Here is a 24,059-nt window from a genome sequence, read left to right as displayed (position 1 = left end):
CATTTTACTGATCAGCTGAGGTGTCTCATACGAATATGTGGGGATTTCAGGAGTTGCTGGTGTCTCAAAAAAAGAGCTCCAGAAACAAGTGTATCCTGAACTGCTTTTTTATACAAGTGTGGTAAAGAGTATAAGTGTGGTGAAGTCCGCACATGCTGCATATATTTGATTGCTTATATTTTTTCTTGTTATTCATGGTCTGAGAACAGGACTGTGTCCCAGTGCCGAGTTTGATCTGGGTTCTTATAACATGGACCTTTTTGAGAAGCACTGAGGGCTCCTACAGTCTCGTGCCTTTCTCTCTTGTTTCTGCATCAGTCCTGCTCTTACGCTGGTGCTTATGTTCACACTTACACATGGACGGATTTGCTGTTGCAATGCAGAAGTAACATAGGAGGAAGAATGAAGGGGTGGAAATTCAGACTTGCAGAAACAAATTATCAGCAGATGTAGCACTGGCAAATGTGGCCTCTGTTGTCCAGTAAATTATTTTTTTCACTTGCATATTGAACAAGTCCACAAAGGACTTGAATGGTGACTGTAGTTTATTGTTATCTCTCTAGCAAGTTAAAGAATATGGTCTTTGGACAATGACAAGCTTTATGGTGATCAGTAGGTTTCAAGGTTACATACTGAACCACAGAGGTTCACTGTTTTCATCAGCATGTGCTGGTATCCCTATCTATCCTCCCCATCCCACCCATCTGCCCATATCTCAGTCATGCTTAAGAGTGGGGAAAAACAGCCAGTCCAAACATAAAAACCCACAGGAATGTTGTTTGCTTACAAGACTCAGTTACTGCTTAATATTAAAGCTGCCAGACTAGTGTAATTTCATTTGGGGTGGTTATAATCTTTTTTCCCCACAATGTCCTAGTCTAGAATTCAATGGCATATTGTAGAATTTAAAGCAAGTATAAAAACTCTCTGCATTTGCAATTATAAACTTCGAGTGTGTCTTGGCTTTATGGCCTTTTGGAGGAAGGGGAAAGCTGTATGTAAACTAAATGAAGAAAGTTTCTTCCAAGCCTCTCATTAATCTCTCCTTGAGCCTTTTGCCTTTTAAACAACTGATGAGCAACTCTACTCTTATGGTACTAGAATACCTTAATAAATGTTCAATTTTATGGGTTTTGTTGTTATCAATCTCTAATATAATTGAGTGAAATTAATAATAGATTCTATATAGAGGGGTTAATTTGTGTTGCTGTGACTTTGTACCCAAGAGAAGTGCTAAAAAGAAGAGTCACTGTGCACTGTGAACCACAGTGTGCCTTAACAGAATGGAAGACAAAAAGATTGCAGTATCAGCCTTTTTTTTTTTTCTTTTACATTTTGCATCTCAGCGAAAATTCTTCATGGATGCAGATCTTTTTCCCAGAAAATGAGCAGTTTAGTATGAGTGAGGGCCTCATTTGCAGTGGCAACTTTTAATGGAAATTTGGGGTTCCTGACCTAATGTGGCTGGCTCCCAGGGACTGGTACACCCTTTTGCTATCATCAGCTGGGTAGCAGTCAAAATACATGTTACTAAAATAGCAGTAGGAGCCATTGAATTCCTACATAATGCTTTGTGAAGTTGCTGCATCAATCTTAGCATCTAGGTTTGTTAAGGCCTGGAAGCTTGCAGAAGGATGCTCATTGGGGATTAATGCATTCAGATTAGGGCAAGGTGTGTAGCCTCTTTCAACAATTTTCTACTCTGAGAATAGGACTTCTTTGTATATTTTGTATTTTGGTGTTGCCAGCGTTACTAAAGAGCCTTCCTGCTCCCATTGCTTGGTCTGTCTAGAGGTTTGCCATTATTGCAGAAGTATTGCTTGTTACAAGCATTTCGTGCTGCTTTTCATGAGAGCACTGCTTTGCCATCAGAGGCTAAAACCACCGGAGAATGGAGGGAACTGGTTGCTCTAACTACGTCTTCCTCAAGAGTGTTAGGATGTCCTGCCCCCCTCTGGTGGCTGCTCAATTCAAGACACACAATTAAGGTGAAAAAAACAGTATTTCCCAGAAGCAGAAATGGTATGTGCCCCCCTTTGCTCCCTTCAACCAATTCAGCTTTTAAAAGAGATGAGGCTGTGAGATGGGGTCAAGATTAGGAAGTTACCTGCCTGGAGGAGGCAGCTGCATTGGAAGTTCCTTAGCAGCTTTGCAAGTTTGACGTGGCAGAATATGTGTTAACTTTGCACTAATTTTTCAGCAGCATTTCATGTTTATACTTAAATTTTTTTCTAGTGAGAGCACACTTTTCAGTTGAAGTCACTCTTAGCAACAAGATACTTTGAAGAAACTTGCAAAATAAACAGAAGAATACAATGGCTGTTTGGTCTGAGTTGCCTTTTCCTTTTCTTTGCTTGTCTTCCGGAAAGAAGAGCAAATGCCTTAAAAACTACTGTTTTCTGCTTTGATGGTCTTTTTTGGCAAAGCCATAAACTGTTCTGAGGTTTTTTGAGAAACTGAAATAATTAAGTTAATTATTTTTCTCCTGATGGTTATGTTTATATTTTCCTCAAGAAGAAAAACTTAATTAAAAACAAAGAACATAATTTTCTCATGCTTCAAGGGTAAGAGAATCACTAGTTAGAGAAACCTGACACTTTTCTAAAAGCAACTGGAACATGGCTTTTCTCTTTGCCTCTCAGTCTTTGAATTCGGAAATAGGCATAATATGTCCATGGTATTGATGAAATATCCACAGCAAGATCTTGTAAATAAACTCTAGATTTGCCAAATGGGTACGGTATGAATAGCAGCTCTTTGTGTCCTGATGTTTTCCTTGGTTTTTCTGCAGTGCTTAAAACTTGGCACCAGTCTTTCCAGCCTCACCCAGGAGTCTCTTGTCTTCTTCCACCTCATCTGCTCCACTTGCCAGCTCCTTGACTTATTGCACTGTATCCTCCTGGTGAACAAGGACAGTGTATTTCTCCTACACTGGCTCTATTTGTGTAAGGGTAGCAAAGTTTTTTAAAGAGTAGATGCTGGCACGAAGTGGACAAAATCTCTTCTGTGGGAGGCTGGAGGACACTCTGTTCTTACGAGTGCAAGACTTTGGCTGTGCCAATAGTAGATTGGAGGACAGGCAGGAAGAACATTGTTCTGTCTGTGGAAGAACGACCTCTGTGAGGTATGTCTGTGCTATTTGAGCTGTCTGAACTAGCTGCCAAAATCTCTAGAAGAATCAGAGAGATGGTAGCACTGCACCACCTCTAGAATACCTATCAGTGAATCAAGAAGAGATGTGCCATGCTAGCACAGTACCTGAACTACACACTGTACCTCTCTGTGAGGAGGTTAAGAGTAGAAGGATACAGAGTATTGTACTAGAAAGACATCATGTCCCATGATGCTTTATAGCAATTCATGTCTTCCATATAGAGGAAAATCTGTAGAGCGGGATTTGACTTTCAGATATTTGCATCTATACAGTAATTTTGCTTATTTCTGTTAGAAAAGATTACAAAGAGTTTTCTCAGTTGTTGAGCTGACATGTATAAAGTAGAGAGAATCATCTGGGTGTGTGCACTTTTTTGACCCAACTTTTTCAAGCCAAGAATTTGCCTGTAGAATGCAGGAATGGGATGTGCTTGCATGTGTGTTTAAATGTAAAGTATGTGTGTGTGTATTAAAAATAATAATTTTTGTCTGTTTCTTCTGGGCTTTCACATTCTAGAGGTGTAGGATGATGCAACTTCAATTGGTGCTTGATTGTAATGCCAAAACAATGACCAGAATTGCAAAATTTAAGCACATAATTAAAAGATTCAGATCTTTGAGTCTTCCATTACACTTGGTAGTAAATCAAATTCAGAAGATTAAGTCCACAATAATCTTAAACAGACTAAGGTTTTATTTCTACTTTCAAATGCTAACTGTGCTTGTAGGATTATGTTTCCCTTTGTTCTTTTTAGTAAGAGCAGTGAACACATGGATGATGTGCTTTCACTAACTCTAGCAGTAAATAGAATTTGTAAAAGCAGAGAGAATATTTCCTGTTTCAACATTTCAATAAAACAAAAGGGAAAAGGGAATTGCAGAGATTTCCTGGACAAACAGGTTGCAGCAGTGTGGCTGGGCTGTGGCAGGTTGCCAGCTGCTCACGAGCTGAGGGGGTCAGCTCCCAGGTGCTGTCATTACGGATGCTCTGACTCCTTTTCTTCCCTTTCACTGGTTTATTCACACAATCATTTAAGAAATGGGGAAGTTTTGAGTGAATACTGCTATGTTGTGGCTGCATGCATGATGAGGAACACTGATAACAAGCAACAGATGGCAAGCAGATTTCCATAGGAAGTCCTGCCTTTTTTTTAAAATTTATTTTTCCAGTGCTCACAGGTAAGAGGTCACATGAATAAATGATAATACTTTCTGTGTGTATCTGAACAACTGTTGCTGCAGCTCTGATTTGAGCTATACCTTGCTGTTTCTAGCTAATAGGGTAGCACATGGTGTGATGAAATGGAGATCACTGCGAATCAGTAACACAGTAAATTATACAATGTATGGCTGTGACAGCTCAGTAGGAGCACCTGTGGGTGGAAAAAGCATTAGATGCTTCTTTGAGCACTGTTGACATGCAATAATTTTTTACTACTTTAATGAAAACATAATCAATTGTGCACATAAAACTTGAAAGGTATTTCCTCTGTACATGAGATGAAACTACTCAAACAAATATATGCTATTAAGAGAACAAATTCTATTTCCAATGTAGTGCTTTAAAGTTAAAAATACAATCTGTGAGTGTGAATTTTTTCTTTAGAAAGACTCTTCTCTATAGACAAGCTTTTCAGTAAGGTGTGTACTAACACAGGAAAAATAGCTTTGTGTTTAAAATACACACAAATGGAATCAAAAGCAAAATTACCCTGGTCAGTGGAATTATATATAGTCTCAAGAATATACTAAGTGCATAATGGATCTTTCTGCAATAAATTATTAACACCCCCTCTAATTTTAGAATATGTATTTTAAGAGGACACAGATCTCAGTTGCTTCTTTCAAGTAGTTCAAAGGTCCATGCACAAGGAGTTATTCTGGACTTAGATTTAACTGGTAATATGTGAATTCTGATAACAACGGAGTGGTTATTTTGTAATGCTTGTACAATAATCTTAACTCTTAGGAGAAGTGTTTTATGCTTTCTTTGCATGTCAAAACTTAAAAAAATAAAACACTTGCAGAAATGTATCTAGGCATGGCTTTAGCAACTGATAAGTTGTCCAGCAAGTGAAGTTTATCTGAGTTGATATGGTTGTACTGTGTAGATTTTTATTTGCAGGTCAATCTCTATAGTGCAGATAAACTACTTGAAATACTCAGATGATAAAACTCTTGCTAAAAACACAGAAAGATTCAGTATCTAGAACACCAGTAGAGGAAGAGTTAATGATGGGGCTGCACTGGATTCAGTATATTTGCAGATGTTGCTGCAACCAACTGCTGATTTTTCTCCCATCCTGTCAGGGAACTCTGCCAGCCATGATTCACGGAATGATTTTTTTGCGCTGAGTAATCTGTGGTTTTTCTTTTTTCCTCTTCCCTCTCCCTTATTTTTACCCTAAACTAAAGTCCTATTCATTTCAGCTAAAGGGAGGGGAAGCTTCTAAAAGCACTAATACAAAACATTCAATACACTGTGTTTTGAGTAGAGAAATTTTAACAGACGCTGAACATGCAGTAACTTTACTACAGTGAACAAGCAGTGTAGTCCAGTGCAGAGAAACAGTTTTATGACAGAATCAGCTTTTGGTTTTGCCAGTCATATGGTTCACAATTCTTCTTAGACTTCTGTACTAGTATTGCTAAAGAACATCCAACTTCTGAGCTGATATTATGCCTCCTTTCTCACAGATCGCTCTGAAAGAAATAAGCCAGACTGCCGCTCTTCTGGGTAAGAACCATATTTCTGTATTTATTTTTCCCTTCTTTTCCTTTTTTTTCTTTAATTTCTTTCCTTTTATGGGCTGAACTAGGAAATTAGCCAGAAAAATAAAAATGCCATTCTTCTACTTCTCTGTTTTGGTAATGGTAACAGTAATGAAATACCAACATAACTGTGTTAAAGGTAACTGTTCTGTATTCCTCATGGGAAAAATTTTCCAAGGAATTAATAAGGCTTACTGCACTGTGATTGTGTGCCCTTCAAATCCAAAGGCTCATTTGTCTATCTTGTACAGAGTTGTTTGCTAAAACTGTGGTTTAAAACAAGACGCCCTCATGACTTTTGCTCCTTTTGACTTGACTCTGTAGCAAGAAAAATAATTCAGTCAAGTTCAGACAAAAATAGCAGCACTTTATTATTTATTCCATTAACTCTTATTCCATCTTACTGAAGGTTTCAAAACTGAGAGAAGCAAATGAACGGGTATTAAACAAAACACACCCACACAAATGTTTTTGTTTATTTAGAATTTCCATCAGCAGTTGCCATGAATTTCTGAGCTATTGATTTGCAAGGCCACATTTTCCCCTAGGCTTCTGAATATTCTGCAGTTCTCCTTCTTTTCCTCTATTATTTTAAAAAATCTTTCTGTTTTCCTGTATTTCCAAAATCTCCCTTGTAGTTCTCCACCAGGGAATGGGATCTCATCTACATCCTGTGGTAGATAATGGGATTTTAATGAATTAAAGTGATAGAGCAGACCTGCTAACACGGGCTCTCCCATTTCTTTGTGAAAAGCCTTTCCAAAAGCTGTCCCTGGTGTCCAGCCTTCTGACCTTACATGGCCTTTTCATTTATTTTTACAGTCTAATTTTTGGATACATTTTTACATTTTGCAGTGGGATAGCTTTAATAGCTAGAAGAATAGAAGGAACTGTAGCCTCTTCTCGTAACACTGTTGATGTGTTCTATCTACTGTGTGATATGATGGAAGGGAGGATGTTTTACCCTTTTCTCCCATATCTGCAACAGCATTGTAGCTGATTCCAAGGGCAGGGGAATATTGTCCTTGTCTATTTAGATCTACTTATCAATTACTGTATTTCCTTTTATAATTAAAAAGCTTTTTTTCTTAAGATGATGCAGTTACAACCTATGTATTTCAACTTTTATTAGATCATGTTGTATTTCAATAATGTAAAAAAAAAATCCAAATCATTACCAAAAGGAATTCTAATTTTATCAGAATGTTTAGTTTAATTTTGAGACAATTTGTCTGTTCCTCTTTCTTCTGGCTAGTCCTTCCCATAAGTACTTTTTTGCTCTGAAGTGTATTTAAGAAGTCCTAAATTGGAACCAAAAGCAAAATAAAACTTGAGATCTTTTTTTCAGTGGGGTTGGAATTTCAAATGTGGACCAGCCCTGACAATAAAACACAGCCCTTAATTGTCTGTATTACAAATTCCAAATTCTCGTGTGGAAAGCACAGAGAAATTTAACAGTATAATATAAATTGCTCATAATGTTGAAAAATGCAGCTTTCAATAATTTTTCATTCCTGTCAGTGGTGCATATGTTTTTGAACCACATTTGTGTACCTTCTGCCCCCTTCTTAGTGTCACTGGCCATTGTGTCATGGTAGATCTGCTTTACAAGATGACCTATGAGGGAGAAAAGTCATTGTTTTGTACGTGTCTTGCTGCTGCTTCTAGGCCAGAGCAGGAGCATCCTGCCTTACTTAGATGATGGGCTCTGCTAACTGATACTGCTACACTCTGTGGTTCATCTCTCCTTGTGGTTGGAAGCATTATGGATTCAAACTAGAGGAGGATAGGTTTAGACTGGAAGTTAGGAAGAAGTTCTTCACCATGAGGGTGGTGAGACACTGGAATAGGTTGCCCAGAGATGTGGTGGAAGCCCCATCCCTGGAAGCTTTTAAGGCCAGGCTGGACAGGGCCCTGAGCAACCTGATCCAGTGAGAGGTGTCCCTGCCCATGGCAGGGGGGTTGGAACTGGGTGATCTTAAAGGTCCCTTCCAACCCTGAAATTCTATGATTCTAAGATTCTGTGATGACAGATTGCTAGGTGAGATTATCATCCCCAGTCTGGATATATGATGTTTGGAAGAAGAGCTGCAGTGACATGAAGACCAGAGCCTCTTCCTTTAAGAACTGTGGAAAATCTCAATAGTGAAGCATGAAAGACTTACTTGAAGTGCAAGGCATATTTCTTTTGCAATATGGGCAGCACTTCAGAGTTCTGTGGTTTCCACTGGGGATAGTTTTATGGCTTATGCCAATATATGACAAGCTACTATACCTATGACACTTTCCTCTCTATGGGCAGCAGATGACAAGGAAAAGAGGCTCAAAGGCATCTTCCCTATTTTTTTTCTCAAGCTGCATATTGTGGGATGCATCTCTTAATTGTGCAACATACCATCCCCCTCATGATCTAAAGTGCAACAAAAATAACCCTTCAGGTCATTGTACTTGGACAAAGAAGTTTAGTGATAGAAGTTTCTGCAGTAGAATTACTATAAAATAATGGAGGTGCTTACTAGTTGCTCAGATGAAAAGGTATGCAATGAGCCTTAAGAAAAAAAGGCAGATATTCTAAGATGAAGTAGTAGGTGTAGATGTTTCCAAGAGAAAGACAGATAAATACAAATTCATTTTGTACAAAGCCCAGGTGAGATCTTGTCCAGAAACCTATCCAGTCTAATTACCAATGTGGAACACTGGGATAAGAAAAGACCCAAAAAAAACCAAACCCCACACAGCACCAACAATTACTTCTCAGGATCTGGAAATTTAAGTTCTAGTCTGGAACACAGTCAGCTTACTAAAAAGATCACATGACAATGTTCCTTGTGATTGTGGGGGTCTAAAGCTTGTCCTTTCCAGTATAATTTTTTTAGGTTATGTCTCTGTATTTCTAGATAAGTTTGTGCTTTGCAGTATTAGGGATGAAGAATTCATATACTATGAAACAGGAACAGTTTTAAGTGTAGCTCTTGACAATTCATTTGCAGTAAGAAGCATATAAAAACTGTTCTAGAAGGAACACTATATAAATTGTCTTTTAATATAGTTCCTTTTATTATAGGGTTATGCCTTTTAGATAATCCAGGGTGAGACATATTTATAGTGGTATCAGGAACTATGACAAATAGTCTTGTTTTGTCTCTGCCTATCAGATGTTTAGTATGGGAGCAAAGCTACAGCAAGGTGGGGTATTTTCTGTGGTGATACTGGGATCTAGCATGTTATTGGGAAGAAATCTGGGGAGTGGATGAACCAAAGACTGTAAGTAGTGATTGAAAAGGAAAGAAACAAATACAAGGTAATGCTTACAAAATGTGTATTTAGTACATAATTGTTAGCCTCTTCGGGCAGGTAGCAACCGTCTGCCATGAAGGAGAATTTGGATTAAGTAAGAAGTAGCAGAAGAGGGCCTGTGGATGTCTTTTTCATGGATCACTCTGCACCTATTTTTTTGTTAAATGCTAGCATGTTAGGAGGATAAAACAGATGCTCCCTGTAGCCAAATAATACCTATTGCTATGTTAAATTTTTATTGAGACATTTAATTTCATGACCTAATATTAACCATCCTTCAGTTGTTTTCTTTCAGATCGTATTAAAAATATGTCTAATTATAATTATCTGTAATTATAACTATTTCTTGACTTTAATGTCTGGCCATGCACTGTTGACTCTGATAGCTTCAGGTCATGCACTGCTATAACACAGTTCTGTTAGGTCAAAAGAAGCCTCTAAATGTTTTCAAACTGAAAATTATATGATAGTAATAGAATAAAAGATTTCAGGCATCCACATATTTGCATTTAATATGTGAAGATGAGTAAAGCTCATAGATGGAACCAGATTAATTTCGTTATGCCATTTTTTTTTCCTTTTTTTACTTTGGGGCAAGGATTATAGATCAAAAAATCCTGAAACATGGTTTTGTAATATGATATAATTCATTGTAGTTGTGTTGACCTTGGCAATGAGATGACAAAGGTAGCTAAACGTTGCAACATTTTTTTGAGAGATTACAATTGAAATAATTTCATTTTTAAAATCTAGGAGTCTGCTTTGAAAGCTTTCCCTCAAAATGGGAAGAGGGAAGAAAACAATTAGTTGATTTCTAGAAATAGATTCCAGGGTTTAGTGGCATATAGGCTGCCTGCTGATTTTAATGTGCTAAAGTTCTTTTACGGCTTGTTGCCTTCATTTGATTGAACTTAATTGGGCTCTTTTATTTAAAATACATCCAATCAACAATACAAATAGCCACAATGCTTCTTTTGTTCCTTTATAGAGAAGCACTTGAAGTGGCTGTTCAAAGGGGCTACAGATCCCTTTAGTGAGCATCTGGTAAATCCAGCTATCATTTTTATGAATGGTATTCTGTATCTTTGTTTTTTTGTTTTTTTTTTTTATGTAGCAGAATTCTGTTAATGAAAGCTTCTCTGCATTTCTAGTTCCTCTGCCATATAATGTTGACCTTGTGAAGTTGTGTATAATAAACATTACAGTAATGATCTGACTGTATCTTAAGAAAGTGTTTTCCCAGATAATCTGTGAAGCTCGAAAGATGCCTTTTAATTAATATCTTAAGCTTTTAACAGAGCATGAAGGAAGTCGTAAGGCACAAGCCTGAGAATGTAATGGAACTATCCTCACTTTATAGTTAAACTGATGTGCTTTTACAAGTCAATGTACTTTTGAGCTGTTGAGAAAAGAAAGTAACAAGCTTTTCTATGTTGTAATCATTACAGTCAGTCTGCATTCAGTCATTTAGTAATTCCAGCTTTCCATATCTGAAGGAAAACATAACAGCCCTTCCTTCTGCTGCAGCAGTCTTGATAGCTCCCGAAACCTGGGGTTCAAGTTGAAGCCTCTCAAAAACTGCTCCTGACATTTGTACTTGTAACAGCTTGAGTTGCCTTGTCCTCAGGAGTAATTTCACTGCTAAGTTTGGAGGCAGTTTAACAGATTCTTTGTATTCTAGGTGTAGTTAAAATGCAGGGTACTGCACTGGAACTGAGCTTTGAAAAGACTGAGAGATGCTCTTGTAACCCTGCTGAAGACCTCTGCTTCTCTGTTGTGCCTTACTGAAGTGGACAGTGTGGTGAGATTTCTGATGCCACTGCTGCTTCTGTGCTTAGAAATCACAGAATGGTGGAAATGTTGGTGGGAAGGGACTTAGCAAGTCATGCAGTCAACATCTTGCTCATAATGTGAAGATGCTAATGCTGGGTCAGGCCAATGATGCTTTTTCCTAGATAAGCTTTGGAAAACCCCCAGGGGAGTGGCATTGACCCCATTGATTTTCATCCCATTTATAGGCTGTTTGCCTGTCTCATGCTAACTTGATTTCCAAAGATAATGCTGTAGGAGATGATTTCAGCCTAAATCTAGTTCTTAGTTCAATCACTGGTCTACTTAGTATTGAGGCCCAGATTCATTCTCACAAGCATCCTGAATTATAGTTTTTCATTAGTGTAGTTCAGAAGCTTTGTGTTGTCCACCATTAATGTCTGCATTTCCTTGTCAATGCAGCTGTTCCACACAGGAATGTTTCAGGGTTTTGCCCATCCAGCCAGTGTTACAGGCTGTAATAGAGTTAGGAAGTTTGAATCTTTGAACCTTGCTGACATTCCATATGAAAAGGAAGGGTTGTGTGTAGAAAAAACACCCAATGTTGGAGAATCTCACTTGTTTTGCTTTTACATTCTTATTCTTTATCTTTCACGATTTTTAAAGCTAGGGAGTAGCAGGTTACTTTTTGTCTAAGCATACTTTTAGGTTGTGAAAAGTTGAAGGTCTTGCTTTTTTTATGCTCTCAGTAGGCCAGAAGTTGATTTGATAGAATCATAGAATCATAGAATCATTTAATAAAAAGTATCCAGTCTTCCCAAACCCCTGGGAGGCACTTTAACAATTGCCCTGAGCTGAGCTGAGCCTGTGCCACTCGAGTAGGAAGGATCTCATTCCCTCCTTTGGGCTGTTACCAATGCTCATGTGGCCAGTTGGATCAGAAGGCTCTCAGATCTCCAGAGAAGAAAAGAGCTGTGCCTCCTCTTTAAAGATGAAGCAGGTTCAGCAGAGGGGCAGAATGATTTCTTGCAAGTTACATAATAAACCAGTAGCAGAGCTTGGTGTTGTGCTTTTGTTGTTGGTATCTAAAAAGTAGGATCATGTGGATCCATTTTTTTTTTAATATGAGAGCTAAAGACTGAGCTCCAGTCACTGGCACCATGATGCAATCCTGCTTGTTAAGTGTGGATTTAAACGTGTGAAATTGGAGATTAGGATCTGTTTATGAGTCTTTCTTTTGTTTATCTTGTGTTTCTGGTCAGCAGCAGGGTAGGGTGCACACTACAATATCAAAGATATTCCTCCTAGGAATGAAATAGGCTGGAGCAAATTTTGCTGAATGTTTCTCTGACTGCTTTTTTTGCAGCAATAAATCATTACGTTAAATTTATTCTTTGCAATGTTAGTTTCCCAGTTCTGTTTACATATACCTGTAAGTGGGAAAAAATAATCACAGGTGGAGCAGAGGAATAAATGGCAGATGGGTTCAGCTTAGGTTTTGGCAATTAGGGATCATATGGGTATCTAGAGCCTGTTGATGCGGGTGTCTGTTTTAATGCCACCAATCCATCACTGTTGTGTTGAGGATTTTTGGCTATCCATCTCACAGATAGCAGTGGAGAGTTATTGTGAAGGGCATATCCTAGCCAGCCTTCCAGATTCCTTATTCTTGAACAGAGAAGAGGGATTTGTTTTAACATAAAAGGCTGCTCTGTTTCTGGTTTCTGCAAAGGGAATTTTGAAGGACTGTTTGCTTTGGTGCCCTCTGAACAACTCCTTCCGTTGTCTGGGCTGCTCTCCAGTGCTTATGCTAATTCATAATGGAAAATAATGCTGAGAATGTTGAAGGAATAAAGAGAAGAAGGTTCACCTTCTTTCTTCACTAAAAAAAGTTTGAAACTGCTTCTTTGGGTTTCTTGTATATATGAGCAAGTTTCACTGTCCCATCACCTTTCGGAGTAGACTCCTGTGGAAAATACTGAGAAATATCCAGACACAAGGCCACTCTCCTTGTGCAACAGGAGACCTCTCTGGGACATAAACAACCATAATAGACCTTAGTTCTAGAAAAGGTGGTCTCAGGAAGTGCACAGTTACTCATTGCAGTTTTTTTAATCGTGAAGCTTTCCTTTTAAAGGTCATTTTGAGAAGATTCCACTTTTCCCCCTATAAAACAGCAATAATTCTCTTCATATTGGCATTGCTGTTTAACTCTGCTCTAAGATGGATGGAAGCTTTGGGGAGAACTGGGATTCTCTGTTGATAAGTAACCTGTGATGGGCCAAATAATCAGTCGTGCTTATAATTCTGCTTCTTTATGATTTTTTTTTCTCCCCAAGACATTTCAATAACAAACAGAATATGAAATTCATCTGTTGGGTTGGAAAGAGGGCTCAGGAGGTATCTTTCCAAAGGTATTTCTAATAGTTGCAAAGAAATTAGAGGAGGAGGAACTGCTAAGAGAAGCCAATGGGATATGTGTCAGGGCTGAGAAATCAGACTCAGCAGGTTGTGAATTTCCCTCTCAGAAAAAGCAGCAGTTCAGTTCTTTCTGAAAGAATTTTGTCTTGATATTTTAAGAGTGCTGGAGCTTGTACAGAGTTTTAGTTTATTTCCCCAAGGATTTGTGTAAGTCTCTGTCTAGGCTCAGGTCAGTATCTACATTTTTCTTCACCTCTGGAATTTGAGTGGGAGAGCTCAGTTTGTGGCTATATTGTGTTTGTTTCCATGGCCTCTTACTCTGGTGTGCCCAAGAGAGAAAAGGTTGTTATTATTTTTTTTCCTCTTTTTCCATACTGCTCACCTACTTTGTAATTTCATTTTAAGGTATTTTTTGGTGTCTGCAGATCATTCTAGTATAGGTAACTGATTACCTGGGGTTGCACCTGATTTTGCAGGTTGAACATTGAGATGTTTGATCAAGTACTCTCTCAAAGTATGTTACATTTGCATCTTCATTATATCATGGGAGAAAAATATTTCTGTTGAGGCTTGTTACATTGGTAGCTTCTTTCTTCTTACTGTATTTCTGTCTAATGTCTGCTGTGCAGTTTGCAGAGCTGTACTTAAGGCTCTGATCCTGTCATTTGTGAGACATTGCATTTCTGATTTTGCTATGAAATTTCCCCTTTCAAATGTGGAATTTTGGTCAGTGCAGGTATCACCATTTGAATTCAGGCCATGTTTATGAATGGGATATGTCTTAGGTTTGGCAGTCTGTGACAAACCAGAGTACTAGCCTGTAGTGTAGACAAGGATGAGCTGGTTTTGTGTCTCTTTCCAGGTACTGCAGCTTCAGTGGTACAAAAAGCCATGTTGCCTGTTCTCTTGGTACCTCCAACTAAGGCAGGTCACAGGCTTGTCTCTTGCTGCAAAGGGCTGAAATTAGATCACACAACCCTAAATTTGGGAAGTGTTTGTTTAAGTATGATCTTTGTTAGTATGCACAGCCACATCTTAATGCTAGGAGAGTTCTTGCCAGGGGTTTGTCATCTGTTCTCAGTAAAGTGGACATTCCCATCTCCTGAGTCTTGAGGTAAAGGTTGACTTCTAATTAAAGAGTAGGTCCAGATCTAATAATAGTGTTCCAACCACAAACAATGATCACTTTGTTAAATTTCTCTTTTGATCTCCAACTTGATATTTAGTTCCAGAAAAAGAAGTATATCAATGATATGATGCATTAAGAAATATTTTGCTTGGGATAAATGTTTAGTGGAAAGAAATAGATTTGGTTTTATGATTATTATTCCTCTATTCCGTGTTGTCTGGACTTCCCCATCCCCTCACATACTGTAATGCAGTACCTGGTACAGTACTGGCTCAAACAATCTTCATGTTATTTTAAGATTGCACCAGGTCACGAAGTTTTCTTCCTCTCCCTTTTCTTCCTCTCCCAAGAACAGTTTCTTTTGGGCAACTACTTTATGACCAATGTTGTTTTATTACCTTGTTTCCACTGCCCCTTCTAAAATATTAGGTCCATGAATAGCTAAAAGCACAGAGTGCTTCTGATGGGTGAAGTTTGGACAGCTCAAAAGGAAGAGAGCAATACCATGAGACCAGTACAGCAATGACAACTGCAGGAGAGGCATTCTTACCACACCTTACTGATGTATAGGACAGGAGATTATTTGCATTACTGCCCAATCTATCATCTTCCTTCTGAGGCTGGTAAAAGGAAATCTCTTTTGGTAAATGAACATTTTGCAGTGTGAGCTGACTACCAGTGCTTTCTATTACTACCCAGGTTTATTTTTTTTCCATATAGGGCAGATCTGAAATGACAGCACAGTTCTCTGTATTTCCTTTAATTATTGTTCCCATACTATCTTTTGTAGGTTTTAAAATTATGTCTGTTAGTACTTGAATTTACAAAATGTGCTGCTTGGTGCAGTAACTGCCTCGCTGCAGGTGCTAAACAGGTATCTTAATAATCACCAAAATGATGAAGGGAGTGGAACATCTCCCTTATGAGAAAAGGCTGAGGGAGCTGGGGCTCTGCAGCTTGGAGAGGAGGAGAATGAGGGGTGAGCTCATTAGTGTTTATAAATATGTAAGGGGCAAGTGCCAGAATGACAGAGTCAACCTTTCCTTGGGGGTGACTAACAACAGGACAGGGGGAAATGGTTATAAACTGGAGCATAGGTGGCTCCATATAAATAGAAGGAACAATTATTCACTGTGAGGGTGACAGAGCACTGTCACAGGCTGCCCAGGGAGGTTGTGGAGTCTCCTTCCCTGGAGACATTCAAATCCCACCTGGATGTGTTCCTGTATGACCCTGCTTTTGCAGTGGGGTTCGACACAGTCTTTCGAGGTCCCTCCCAACCTTTAACTTTCTATGATTCTATGATTCTATTCTATGATTTTGCTTAATGTAATACAGATGTACACGAAACAAAATCATTAGAATTTTTGGAGGCTGTAAAATAGTTATTGCCAAGATTTTATTTTGACTTTAAAAAGTAAACAACCCAAGATCTGTTCTTTAATCTTAAGATTTATCTTATCAGAACAAATGAAGTAATGGTAAAAATTGGGAAAGCTTTCAGACAGGCAACCCATTTCATCCTGAAAGACAATTAAGAGGATGAAAATGGCCTTTGTGGAGCAGACCAGAAGTCCACCTATTCTAGTATTCTCATTCTCTCTTTGGTTGTGTGTGAAGATAAGGAAAAAATAAAAATGCAATGGAAAGTATCCATGCATTCTGTCAGCATCCAGATTTGTGTGGCTTGGGGACTCTGAGTGAGGTGATTCTTTGTTTTTAATTAGCCCTCAATGGGTTTTCTTCAGTTTTTTTTGATTCATAAACAATTTTGGCACCCACAGTATGGGCAAGCAGTGCCACAGCTTAACCTCATGTCACATGCTGAAAAGTCTCTTTGACTCTTTCAGACTTGGTATCTGCCAGTTTTAGATAATGCTTTCTATGTTTTGTAGTGTAAGTGACTGATCTGTCATTTCCTATAGCTTTGTGGCTTCTTGAGAAAGTTAAAATGCCAGTGTTCTGGGTTTAAATAGATCATGTTAATCAATTAGGCAGTCATAAGGAAAAGGTCACTATAACTTTTGGAGATCTAGAGTCATGCTGGCAAGGGGAAAGGGGCTTAAGGTTGTTGGCTGACATGAGAAGAAGGACAATTTACTGCCTTTGGAGTTATGGGCATTGCTGAGACTGGAGGTCAGAGAAATTAGCTGTTATCTGAATCCAGAGCCTTGCTGCACTGGAGGTTATAATTATTATTTTTAAAATATTATGTTTTAAGCCTGACTCTGTAACAATTTGGGATCAAGGTCAGAGGTCAGTTGCTATAAGAGCAGGGTAACTCCACCGATGGTTGGGTTTTCTATCCTTTCAGTTGCCTGAGGAAGCTGAACCTGATGCTTTGTGGCTCTTAATTTCCTCTACCTAATTTACTTGATGGCATGTGATGCATCAATGGAAGTGCATGGAGCAGTATGTAAAAGAGCTATGTGTTTTGAGGATTCTTACAGACTAGGGAGGGGCATTGATTTCCATGGCTATGAAATGTTTTGGCAAGGTATTTTTTAGGACTGTTGATCCAGAAAGGTCCAGTTCAATCTGTTCTACAAGGTGTTTATTTCTGAAGCTAAATTTAGTTGAGTGGGGAAAGGTGATGATAGTGATTATTCCTTCCAAGCTATAACCATCCATTAGAGGCTGCAGTATTTACTGATTGGCCATGTAATTTGAAGTCAATGTGTTGTAAGACAGTCAGGGTATATGATTAGGGGTGGAGGGACTTCCTCTTGTCTTGCAGTATGTTCACATGGTGACTTGTTCAAAGATGATAAAATCATAGAATAGTTTGGGTTGGAAGGGACCTTTAAAGGTCACCTAGTCCAGCCCCCTGGCAATGAGCTGGTATACCTTCAAATAGGTAAGCTGCTCAGAGCCCTGTCCAACCTGACCTTGGATGTTTGCAGGCTTGGGGCATCTACCACCTTTCTAGGCAGCCTGTTACAGTGTTTCACCACCCTTATTGTAAAAAAATTCCTCCTTATATGTAGCCCAAATCAACCCTATTTTAGTTTCAAAATATTAGTCCTTCTGCTATCTCAACAGGCCCTGCTGAAAAAATGTCCCCATCCTTCTTGTAGACCCTCTTAAGTATTGAAAGACTTCAGTAAGGTCAGCCCTTCTCCAGGCTGAACAACTCCAGTTCTCTCAGCCTGTTTTCATAGCAGAGGTGCTCCAGCCCTCTACTCATCTTCATGGCCCTCATCTGGATTTGCTCCAACAGCTCTGTAGTGAGGGCTCCAGAGCTGAAGAGCCCCCCAGGTGGGGTCTCAGAGGAGCAGAGCAGAGTGGGAGAACCATTTCCCTCAACCTGCTGGCTACACTTCTTTTGTTGCAGACCAGGTTAGAGTGCTGCAATCACACGTTGCCAGCTCATGTCCAGCACTTTATCTACCATCTATCAGTACCTGCAAGTCATTTTCCACAGGGCTGCTGTCAATCCCTTCATCCCTCAGCCTGTATTGATACTGATGATTGCCCTAACTCAGGTGAAGGACCTGCTTGCACTTGGTCTTCTTGAATCTCATGAATTTCACATGGCACCACTTCTAAGTTTGTCCAGCTCTCTCTGGATGGCATCCCATCCCTCTCAGGCATATCAACCTCTTCACACAGCTTGGTGTCACTTGCAGACTTGATGAGGATGCACTCAATCCCAGTATGACACTGATGAAGATATTAAGCAGTACTGATCCCAGTATGGACTCCTGAAGGACACCACTTGTGTGTGATCTCCATCTGGACATTGGGTCATTGACCACCGCCTTCTGGATACGATGATCCAACCAATTCCTCATACACTGAACAGTCCACCCAGCAAATCCATCTTTCTTCAGTTTGCAGAGAAGGATATTGTGGGGGACCATTTCAAAGTCCAAACAAATGACATCCATAGCTTTTCCCTTGTAGGCTGATGTAGTCACTCCATCACAGAAGACCCCTGGGTTGGTCAGGCAGCTCTTGCCCTTGATGAAACCATCCTGGCTGTCCTGAATCATGTCCCTGTTCTTCCACTGGAGAAGTGTCCCCAGCAATCAAAGGCCTTTTCTTGGTGGTTGAGGTATTTTTTGTACTTTTACTATGTGCTGTGCCTGCCCGTCAGGTTTTTGCAGTGTCTTTGGGATAGATTCAGGTTTTGTAGGTGTAGGTTTGATGTTAAAAATCTGTTTGGCTCTGATGGCTGATGCTTCTGTTTCACCTTTGGAAAAGGATTTGGGTATCTTAAAGCTTGGCTGGTTTTCTGCAACTTGGATGTACCAAAGATACTACCTTTACCTATAGCCTATACCTTCCCTACTCCCTTGTAGAATCAGAATTACCAGACTTGAAAAATAATCTGTGATGAGTATCTTTTGGGAATGGTTGACCTTACTCTCAGATTTGCTCAATCTTGGAGGAATAAAAAGGACTGCAGTTCAAGGTCATACTTAACTTTGAGGTAAATGTTGTGGACCTACAAGAGTATGAACATAGGGTTTGTTGTTATGTAGTGCAAGTTTCTGAGGAATCATTTTCTGCATTTTGTAACCAAAAGCTCTGTCATTATCTGTGGTACAGAAGAAAAGGGAGTGTTTCAGAGTTTTTGGAGGAAGGGCAAGGGAAGAATGTATAGCCAAACATGCCATTTCTCTGACTGAGCTGCATGCAGGTCACTTTCTGGAAAGACAGGTCTGGTGAAGGGTGTGGGTATGAGATTTTATTTTACAATTTCTGTGCACTGTGCATTCTGTAAGGGCCACTAATACAAGTTCATGGACCTCATGTACTGTAGGGTGTAACTGGGTGAGTCAGCAGTCCATTGGAACAAGATGTGGTCACGCATTAAGATAGTTTTACTTTTGTGAAGCTTTAACATGGGAGGGCTGAAAATTAGTGTTTCTGCTTCTTTTTAAATGATTTATTTTATTTATAAATATAAATGGCCAATTTAAAGCCACTATGTCTTTATACAGGTGACCTTCTAATATTCCTACACACATTTTTTGCTGCTGGTTCACATTTATAGAAGGGTTTGTTTGTTTGTTTTAATCTTTGAGTGCTGAGTTACAACTTCACTGCATTTGATGCATATGTATTCATACATCTATTTTATTGACTGTCCCTTCACAGCAAGTCTCTTTTCTCTCAACATACAACTATAATTAAAAAAAAAAAAAAGGGAAACTCCTTTTTTTTCCTCAGTCAGATTAAGCTTAAACCTCAGCACATTTCACACTGCTTCTTTGAATGATATGAAAAAGTAGAATTAGGCTAAAAGGCTAAAGGAGCACAGAAATCATACAGGATGGAACCTGTGAAAGAGCTCAGAATTGGCTGTTGCCATAATTGGAAGCTCTCCAAGGTGCCCAGGTGATTTTTTTGGCAGAGGTGACACCAGCATTGAATGCTTGTTGTAGTCTCACTTCTGTGGCTGAGGTTGAACTTCACATTTTGTCAGTTTTCAAACAGCTGAATTTCATATTACAGAGCTGGAACTGTGTGTTGTTAACCTCTGACTACACAGGATCCAGGTACATTAACTGCTGAATTCAGAAACAGTTTGGTACTGTCCTTTGGAAGTAAGACTCTATTGTGAATCTGACCTTAAGATGCCTCAAGATTCCCCAGAAAACCTTCATATATGAGGTAGTTTCCTCCTCAAAGGACACGCAGCAGTTGAAGCAAATATGCCTGTATTTTACCCATTGCTTATCCCCAGGAAAGAGACAGATTTAGGCAAAACAAGAAACACCTATACCTTGTTCCCTCAGTTTGGTTACTGTTCTGATGTTTTGAAGTCCATGTGCTTGCAAACACTTGGGCATTCTCCTACGGATGCCTCAGCCCCAGCTCATGCATTTTTCTGTAGAACTCTGTAGAGTTCTTGCCCCTGTGGTCAACACCCTTTTGTTCCTGCTTCTTCCTCTCTGTTGTGTATAAATCCCTAAGTTTCTCAGCCTCTGTGTTGTCAAAAGACATCTTTTGACTACCTGCCCCTCCTATTCTCTTAGTTCATCTGGAGGAAACTGGTTTAGTAAGGATTGAAGATACTGTTGTACAGCAAAGTGTTGCCTGTTTTGTTAGTGATCATTAGTAATGTTTCTGGTCATATGAGGACATTCACATGCCACTCTCCCCTTTTACTTCAAAAACTTCAAAGATAACCCTAACACTGTACTGATATGTCCTATGAAGTATGCAGACTATTTGAAGAAAATCTAGTATCCATACTTTATAACAGTTCAAGTCCTGTAAATTTATTTTCAATCCTGTGGATCCAGATCAACAGGTTTCCTTTATGCCTTTGTCATCCTGCTCATCCTTCATGATTAAACCAGGTCTTACTCATTTGTGATGTCAATTACTAGGGTTCTGTAGCTCATTCAGCCACCAGATTGTATTTGATGTACAGAGATTTATGAAGCAAGCAGAATATCCTGTCAGTGGCTGGAGAGGGATTTGATTTACTGGCTGAAGTGCAACTGCAAATAATTGAACCAAGGAACCATTTTTCAGAAACAAGCTTTGTTTCATATTGTTTAACTGTAGAAGTCAGGCACTGCCATCTTTTCCCATCTGCAAATGCAGAAACTGTGTAGACTTTAGTAGTAAAGAATTTCCATCAGAAGAAGCTGCAGTTTACAGATAAGATGTTTTATCATCATTTATCATCATTTATCATAAGATGTTTTACCCATCAGTTTTTTTACCCCATACTTTTGTGTCTGAATATATTGCTGTCTGGACACAAATATTCTATTAATATGACAATTCAATGATGCTTGCATCTACACTTACAGTGCCACAATGCTGTTATGCTATTATTAAATTGTAGGTGCTTTCTACTACTAGAAGTACTTACAACCAAGGTTAAGTTATCATCAAAGCTGAGTGACTCAGAATCACCAAAAAACTGGGAGATGTTTCAGCCTCAAGATCTAAGCTGGACTTTAATGACTCTGTAACCCCATGACTTAGAGTTTGATGTGGGAATCGGAGTGTAAAATGTTATAATCTGCTGCCATGATCTGCTTTGACTTTCTGCCTGTGTTCTGCCTTAAAATTGAAGGTTCATTTGCTAAAATATGATCCCCAAGTATGACAGTGACAAGCACATGAATATGTAATATGTGGATGAAGAAACAGCTAGAGAGCAATTCCTGAAAGGATTTCCCTATGCTGATCAACATGAGCTGTTTTAATTAGCTGAGCAGCTGGATTTTAGCTGCTTCTTAACTACCTCCTCACTTGTTCAGACAGTGGGATATCACAGTTGCAGCATTCATTAAGTGATGCAGAAGTAGACATCCTCAGCATAGTGATGAGGGCTGAATTGTCACCAGACTTAATTACTGGATCAGGATTGCTTGCATTTGGGGCTTGACTCCAGAAAGAAGCAAAGTTGTACCAGGGTGAGCCTGATTGCCTAGATGGCCAGATCAGTACTATTGAGCAAGTGATTTTTTTTAGGTGACTGGCTCTTTATTAGCTTTCTGTACCTGTAGGGCCATGACAATGCCCGAACTAGCAGAGAAAATCAGAGTGTCTTCATTTTAACAGAGAAACCACTGTGCTGCCAGCCTGCTGCCACCTGTTAGGTTTTTTTCTGGTGCTTCTTCGATCTCCCAGCAAGCCAGTCTGGATGAGCAGCACTAACAGGAGAAGAAAACCAAAACACACCTGATACTGAAGAGTGAGAATAGCTGACCCAGGCATCCTCACTGCTTGGTGACTTCATGTCAGGTTAGCTACAGAGTCACAGATTTATGGTTTGTTTCTCTGGGAAGGGTCTGAGCTGCTTACCCCACGGGCAGCCACTGCCCTCCCCAGCCCTCCCCACTCCCACTCCAGTGTCACCTGGGTGCTCCTGTGGCTCTGCATCCACCTGCAGCACTCAGCCTCTCTGGCTGAAAACCAATCCAGATGCCTGAGATGGGGTTGCTTGTGGTTAGGAAAATCATGTGGCTGGTCAGGCAGTTCTGTGACCATGTCAGCAGCAACACCACAGAGGTGGTGGGAATGGTGAGCATGGGGAAGGTGGGACAACTGGCTGTGTGGTCTTTGCTTCTCAGACTAATGGAGAAACTGCACCTGGAGTTCATACGTCATGGGATCTGATTTCTGGGTATCACTTGGAGGACTGGGAGTCCTCTCTAGTTGAGGCATTGAAGAGGCTGATCACAGGATTCATATGGTTTCAGTGTAGATTCACTTAATCCACAGGATTAATACAGTTCTATCTACTGCATCCACATGATGAGGGTTTAGTAGCTGAGTCTTCTGTGCTAACTTTGGGAACTGTTTTGATCAAACTCATTGGTCTGTCCATGGCCTAGGACCAGGATGGTGGTAATTATGATCTTTTGCACCACCCTTAATTTAACTATAAAATTACTAACAATTTGGTTTGACTCAGTCTGTAATGAAATAATCTAGATGGCATTCTAAACATTTTGGTTTTGGAATAATGTCTTCTAAGTAATATTAATGATTTTTCAGTAAGTTCTAAAAATGTTACAATGTAGTACACAGTCTATAATAAAGATGGCATGGTTTCTAAAGTAAGTGAGAGGAATGTATGATACCTTTTATTAAACTAGTATTTTGTCTCACAGTAGTTTCAACATCAGCTATTTAAAAATTCTTGGCCCACATTCCAAGTCATAAGACATGAAAAAAAGTGCAACCTCCTAACTTTGTTTTACTCTGTGTGTTTGTGTGTGTGTGTAAGACAAGGTCAATAATCATGACAATTAAAAATATTTTAAAAAGCTTTTACAAAGGTAAAGAACCTGAGGGAAGATACCTTAAGGAATGCTTTGTGTAACATGATGGGAAGGATAATTTTTGGGACTGCACAGCATGTGCTTTTATATATTAATTTTTTAGAATAAGAGGTAATTCTTTTTTGGTTTTTTTCCTTATCAGACTTCTGTGTATTGTCTAGATTGATGTATTCTGAAGAGCAGTCAGTTTTCCTGTAGAACATTCATTGTTATGTCAGTTTAAATAAAGAAACAAAAGGTCCCAGAGAGCATGCGCTGTGGAGAGTCCCCTGATTCCTGCTGAGAACCCCATGCAAGCTGCAGGATAGGAGACTGGTGGAGGTGAGTGAATGAATGAGAGATGCTGAGGCAGGCTTGAGATGTCTTTTGTATCCCAAACAGTACCAGTAGGTACCACCAGCATACCTCTAGGGCAGAACATAGTTGTTAGTGTGAGCCTAAAAGGCTATGGGCATGTTCAGAGGCAGGAGGGAGCAGTCCCAAACTAGCACTGCCCCTGCTCTCCAGTGACAGGTAAAGCCCAACACTCCTCTGCTTGTTTGTGCTTAGGAGCAGAGCTGGCTTGCCATCAACCAGCTGGTGGGATCTTGTCTGTGAGGTGCCCTCAGCTGGGCTGAAGCCACTGCTGATCCCGAGAGAGCTAAAATATGCGGGTGAAAAGGTAGCCCAGAACCTCCTGGCCTGTCTGGTCAGGTAACATATGAATTAAGTGCCATCGTGCTCTGGGCACACACAAATCCCTGCCTGCTCACTTG

The 24,059-nt window shown here is 39.5% G+C and overlaps 1 protein-coding gene across 8 annotated transcripts in view; it reads left to right on the top strand.

The window, feature by feature from the left end:
• SH3D19 (SH3 domain containing 19) overlaps window positions 1–24,059 on the top strand; it is an 83,667-nt gene that overhangs the window by 11,625 nt on the left and 47,983 nt on the right. For all 8 annotated transcript variants that reach the window (XM_071742921.1, XM_071742920.1, XM_071742928.1 and 5 more), the window contains one exon: window positions 5,851–5,890. In XM_071742921.1, the coding sequence (XP_071599022.1) occupies window positions 5,851–5,890 (40 nt within the window). The remainder of the gene's footprint in view (window positions 1–5,850; window positions 5,891–24,059) is intronic.

The sequence above is a fragment of the Heliangelus exortis genome, chromosome 4 (assembly GCF_036169615.1).
Source record: "Heliangelus exortis chromosome 4, bHelExo1.hap1, whole genome shotgun sequence".
In the NCBI taxonomy this organism is placed as follows: domain Eukaryota; kingdom Metazoa; phylum Chordata; class Aves; order Apodiformes; family Trochilidae; genus Heliangelus; species Heliangelus exortis.
The sequence above is the reverse complement of the archived record's forward strand: the minus strand, read 5'-3'. Positions and strand labels throughout refer to the sequence as shown.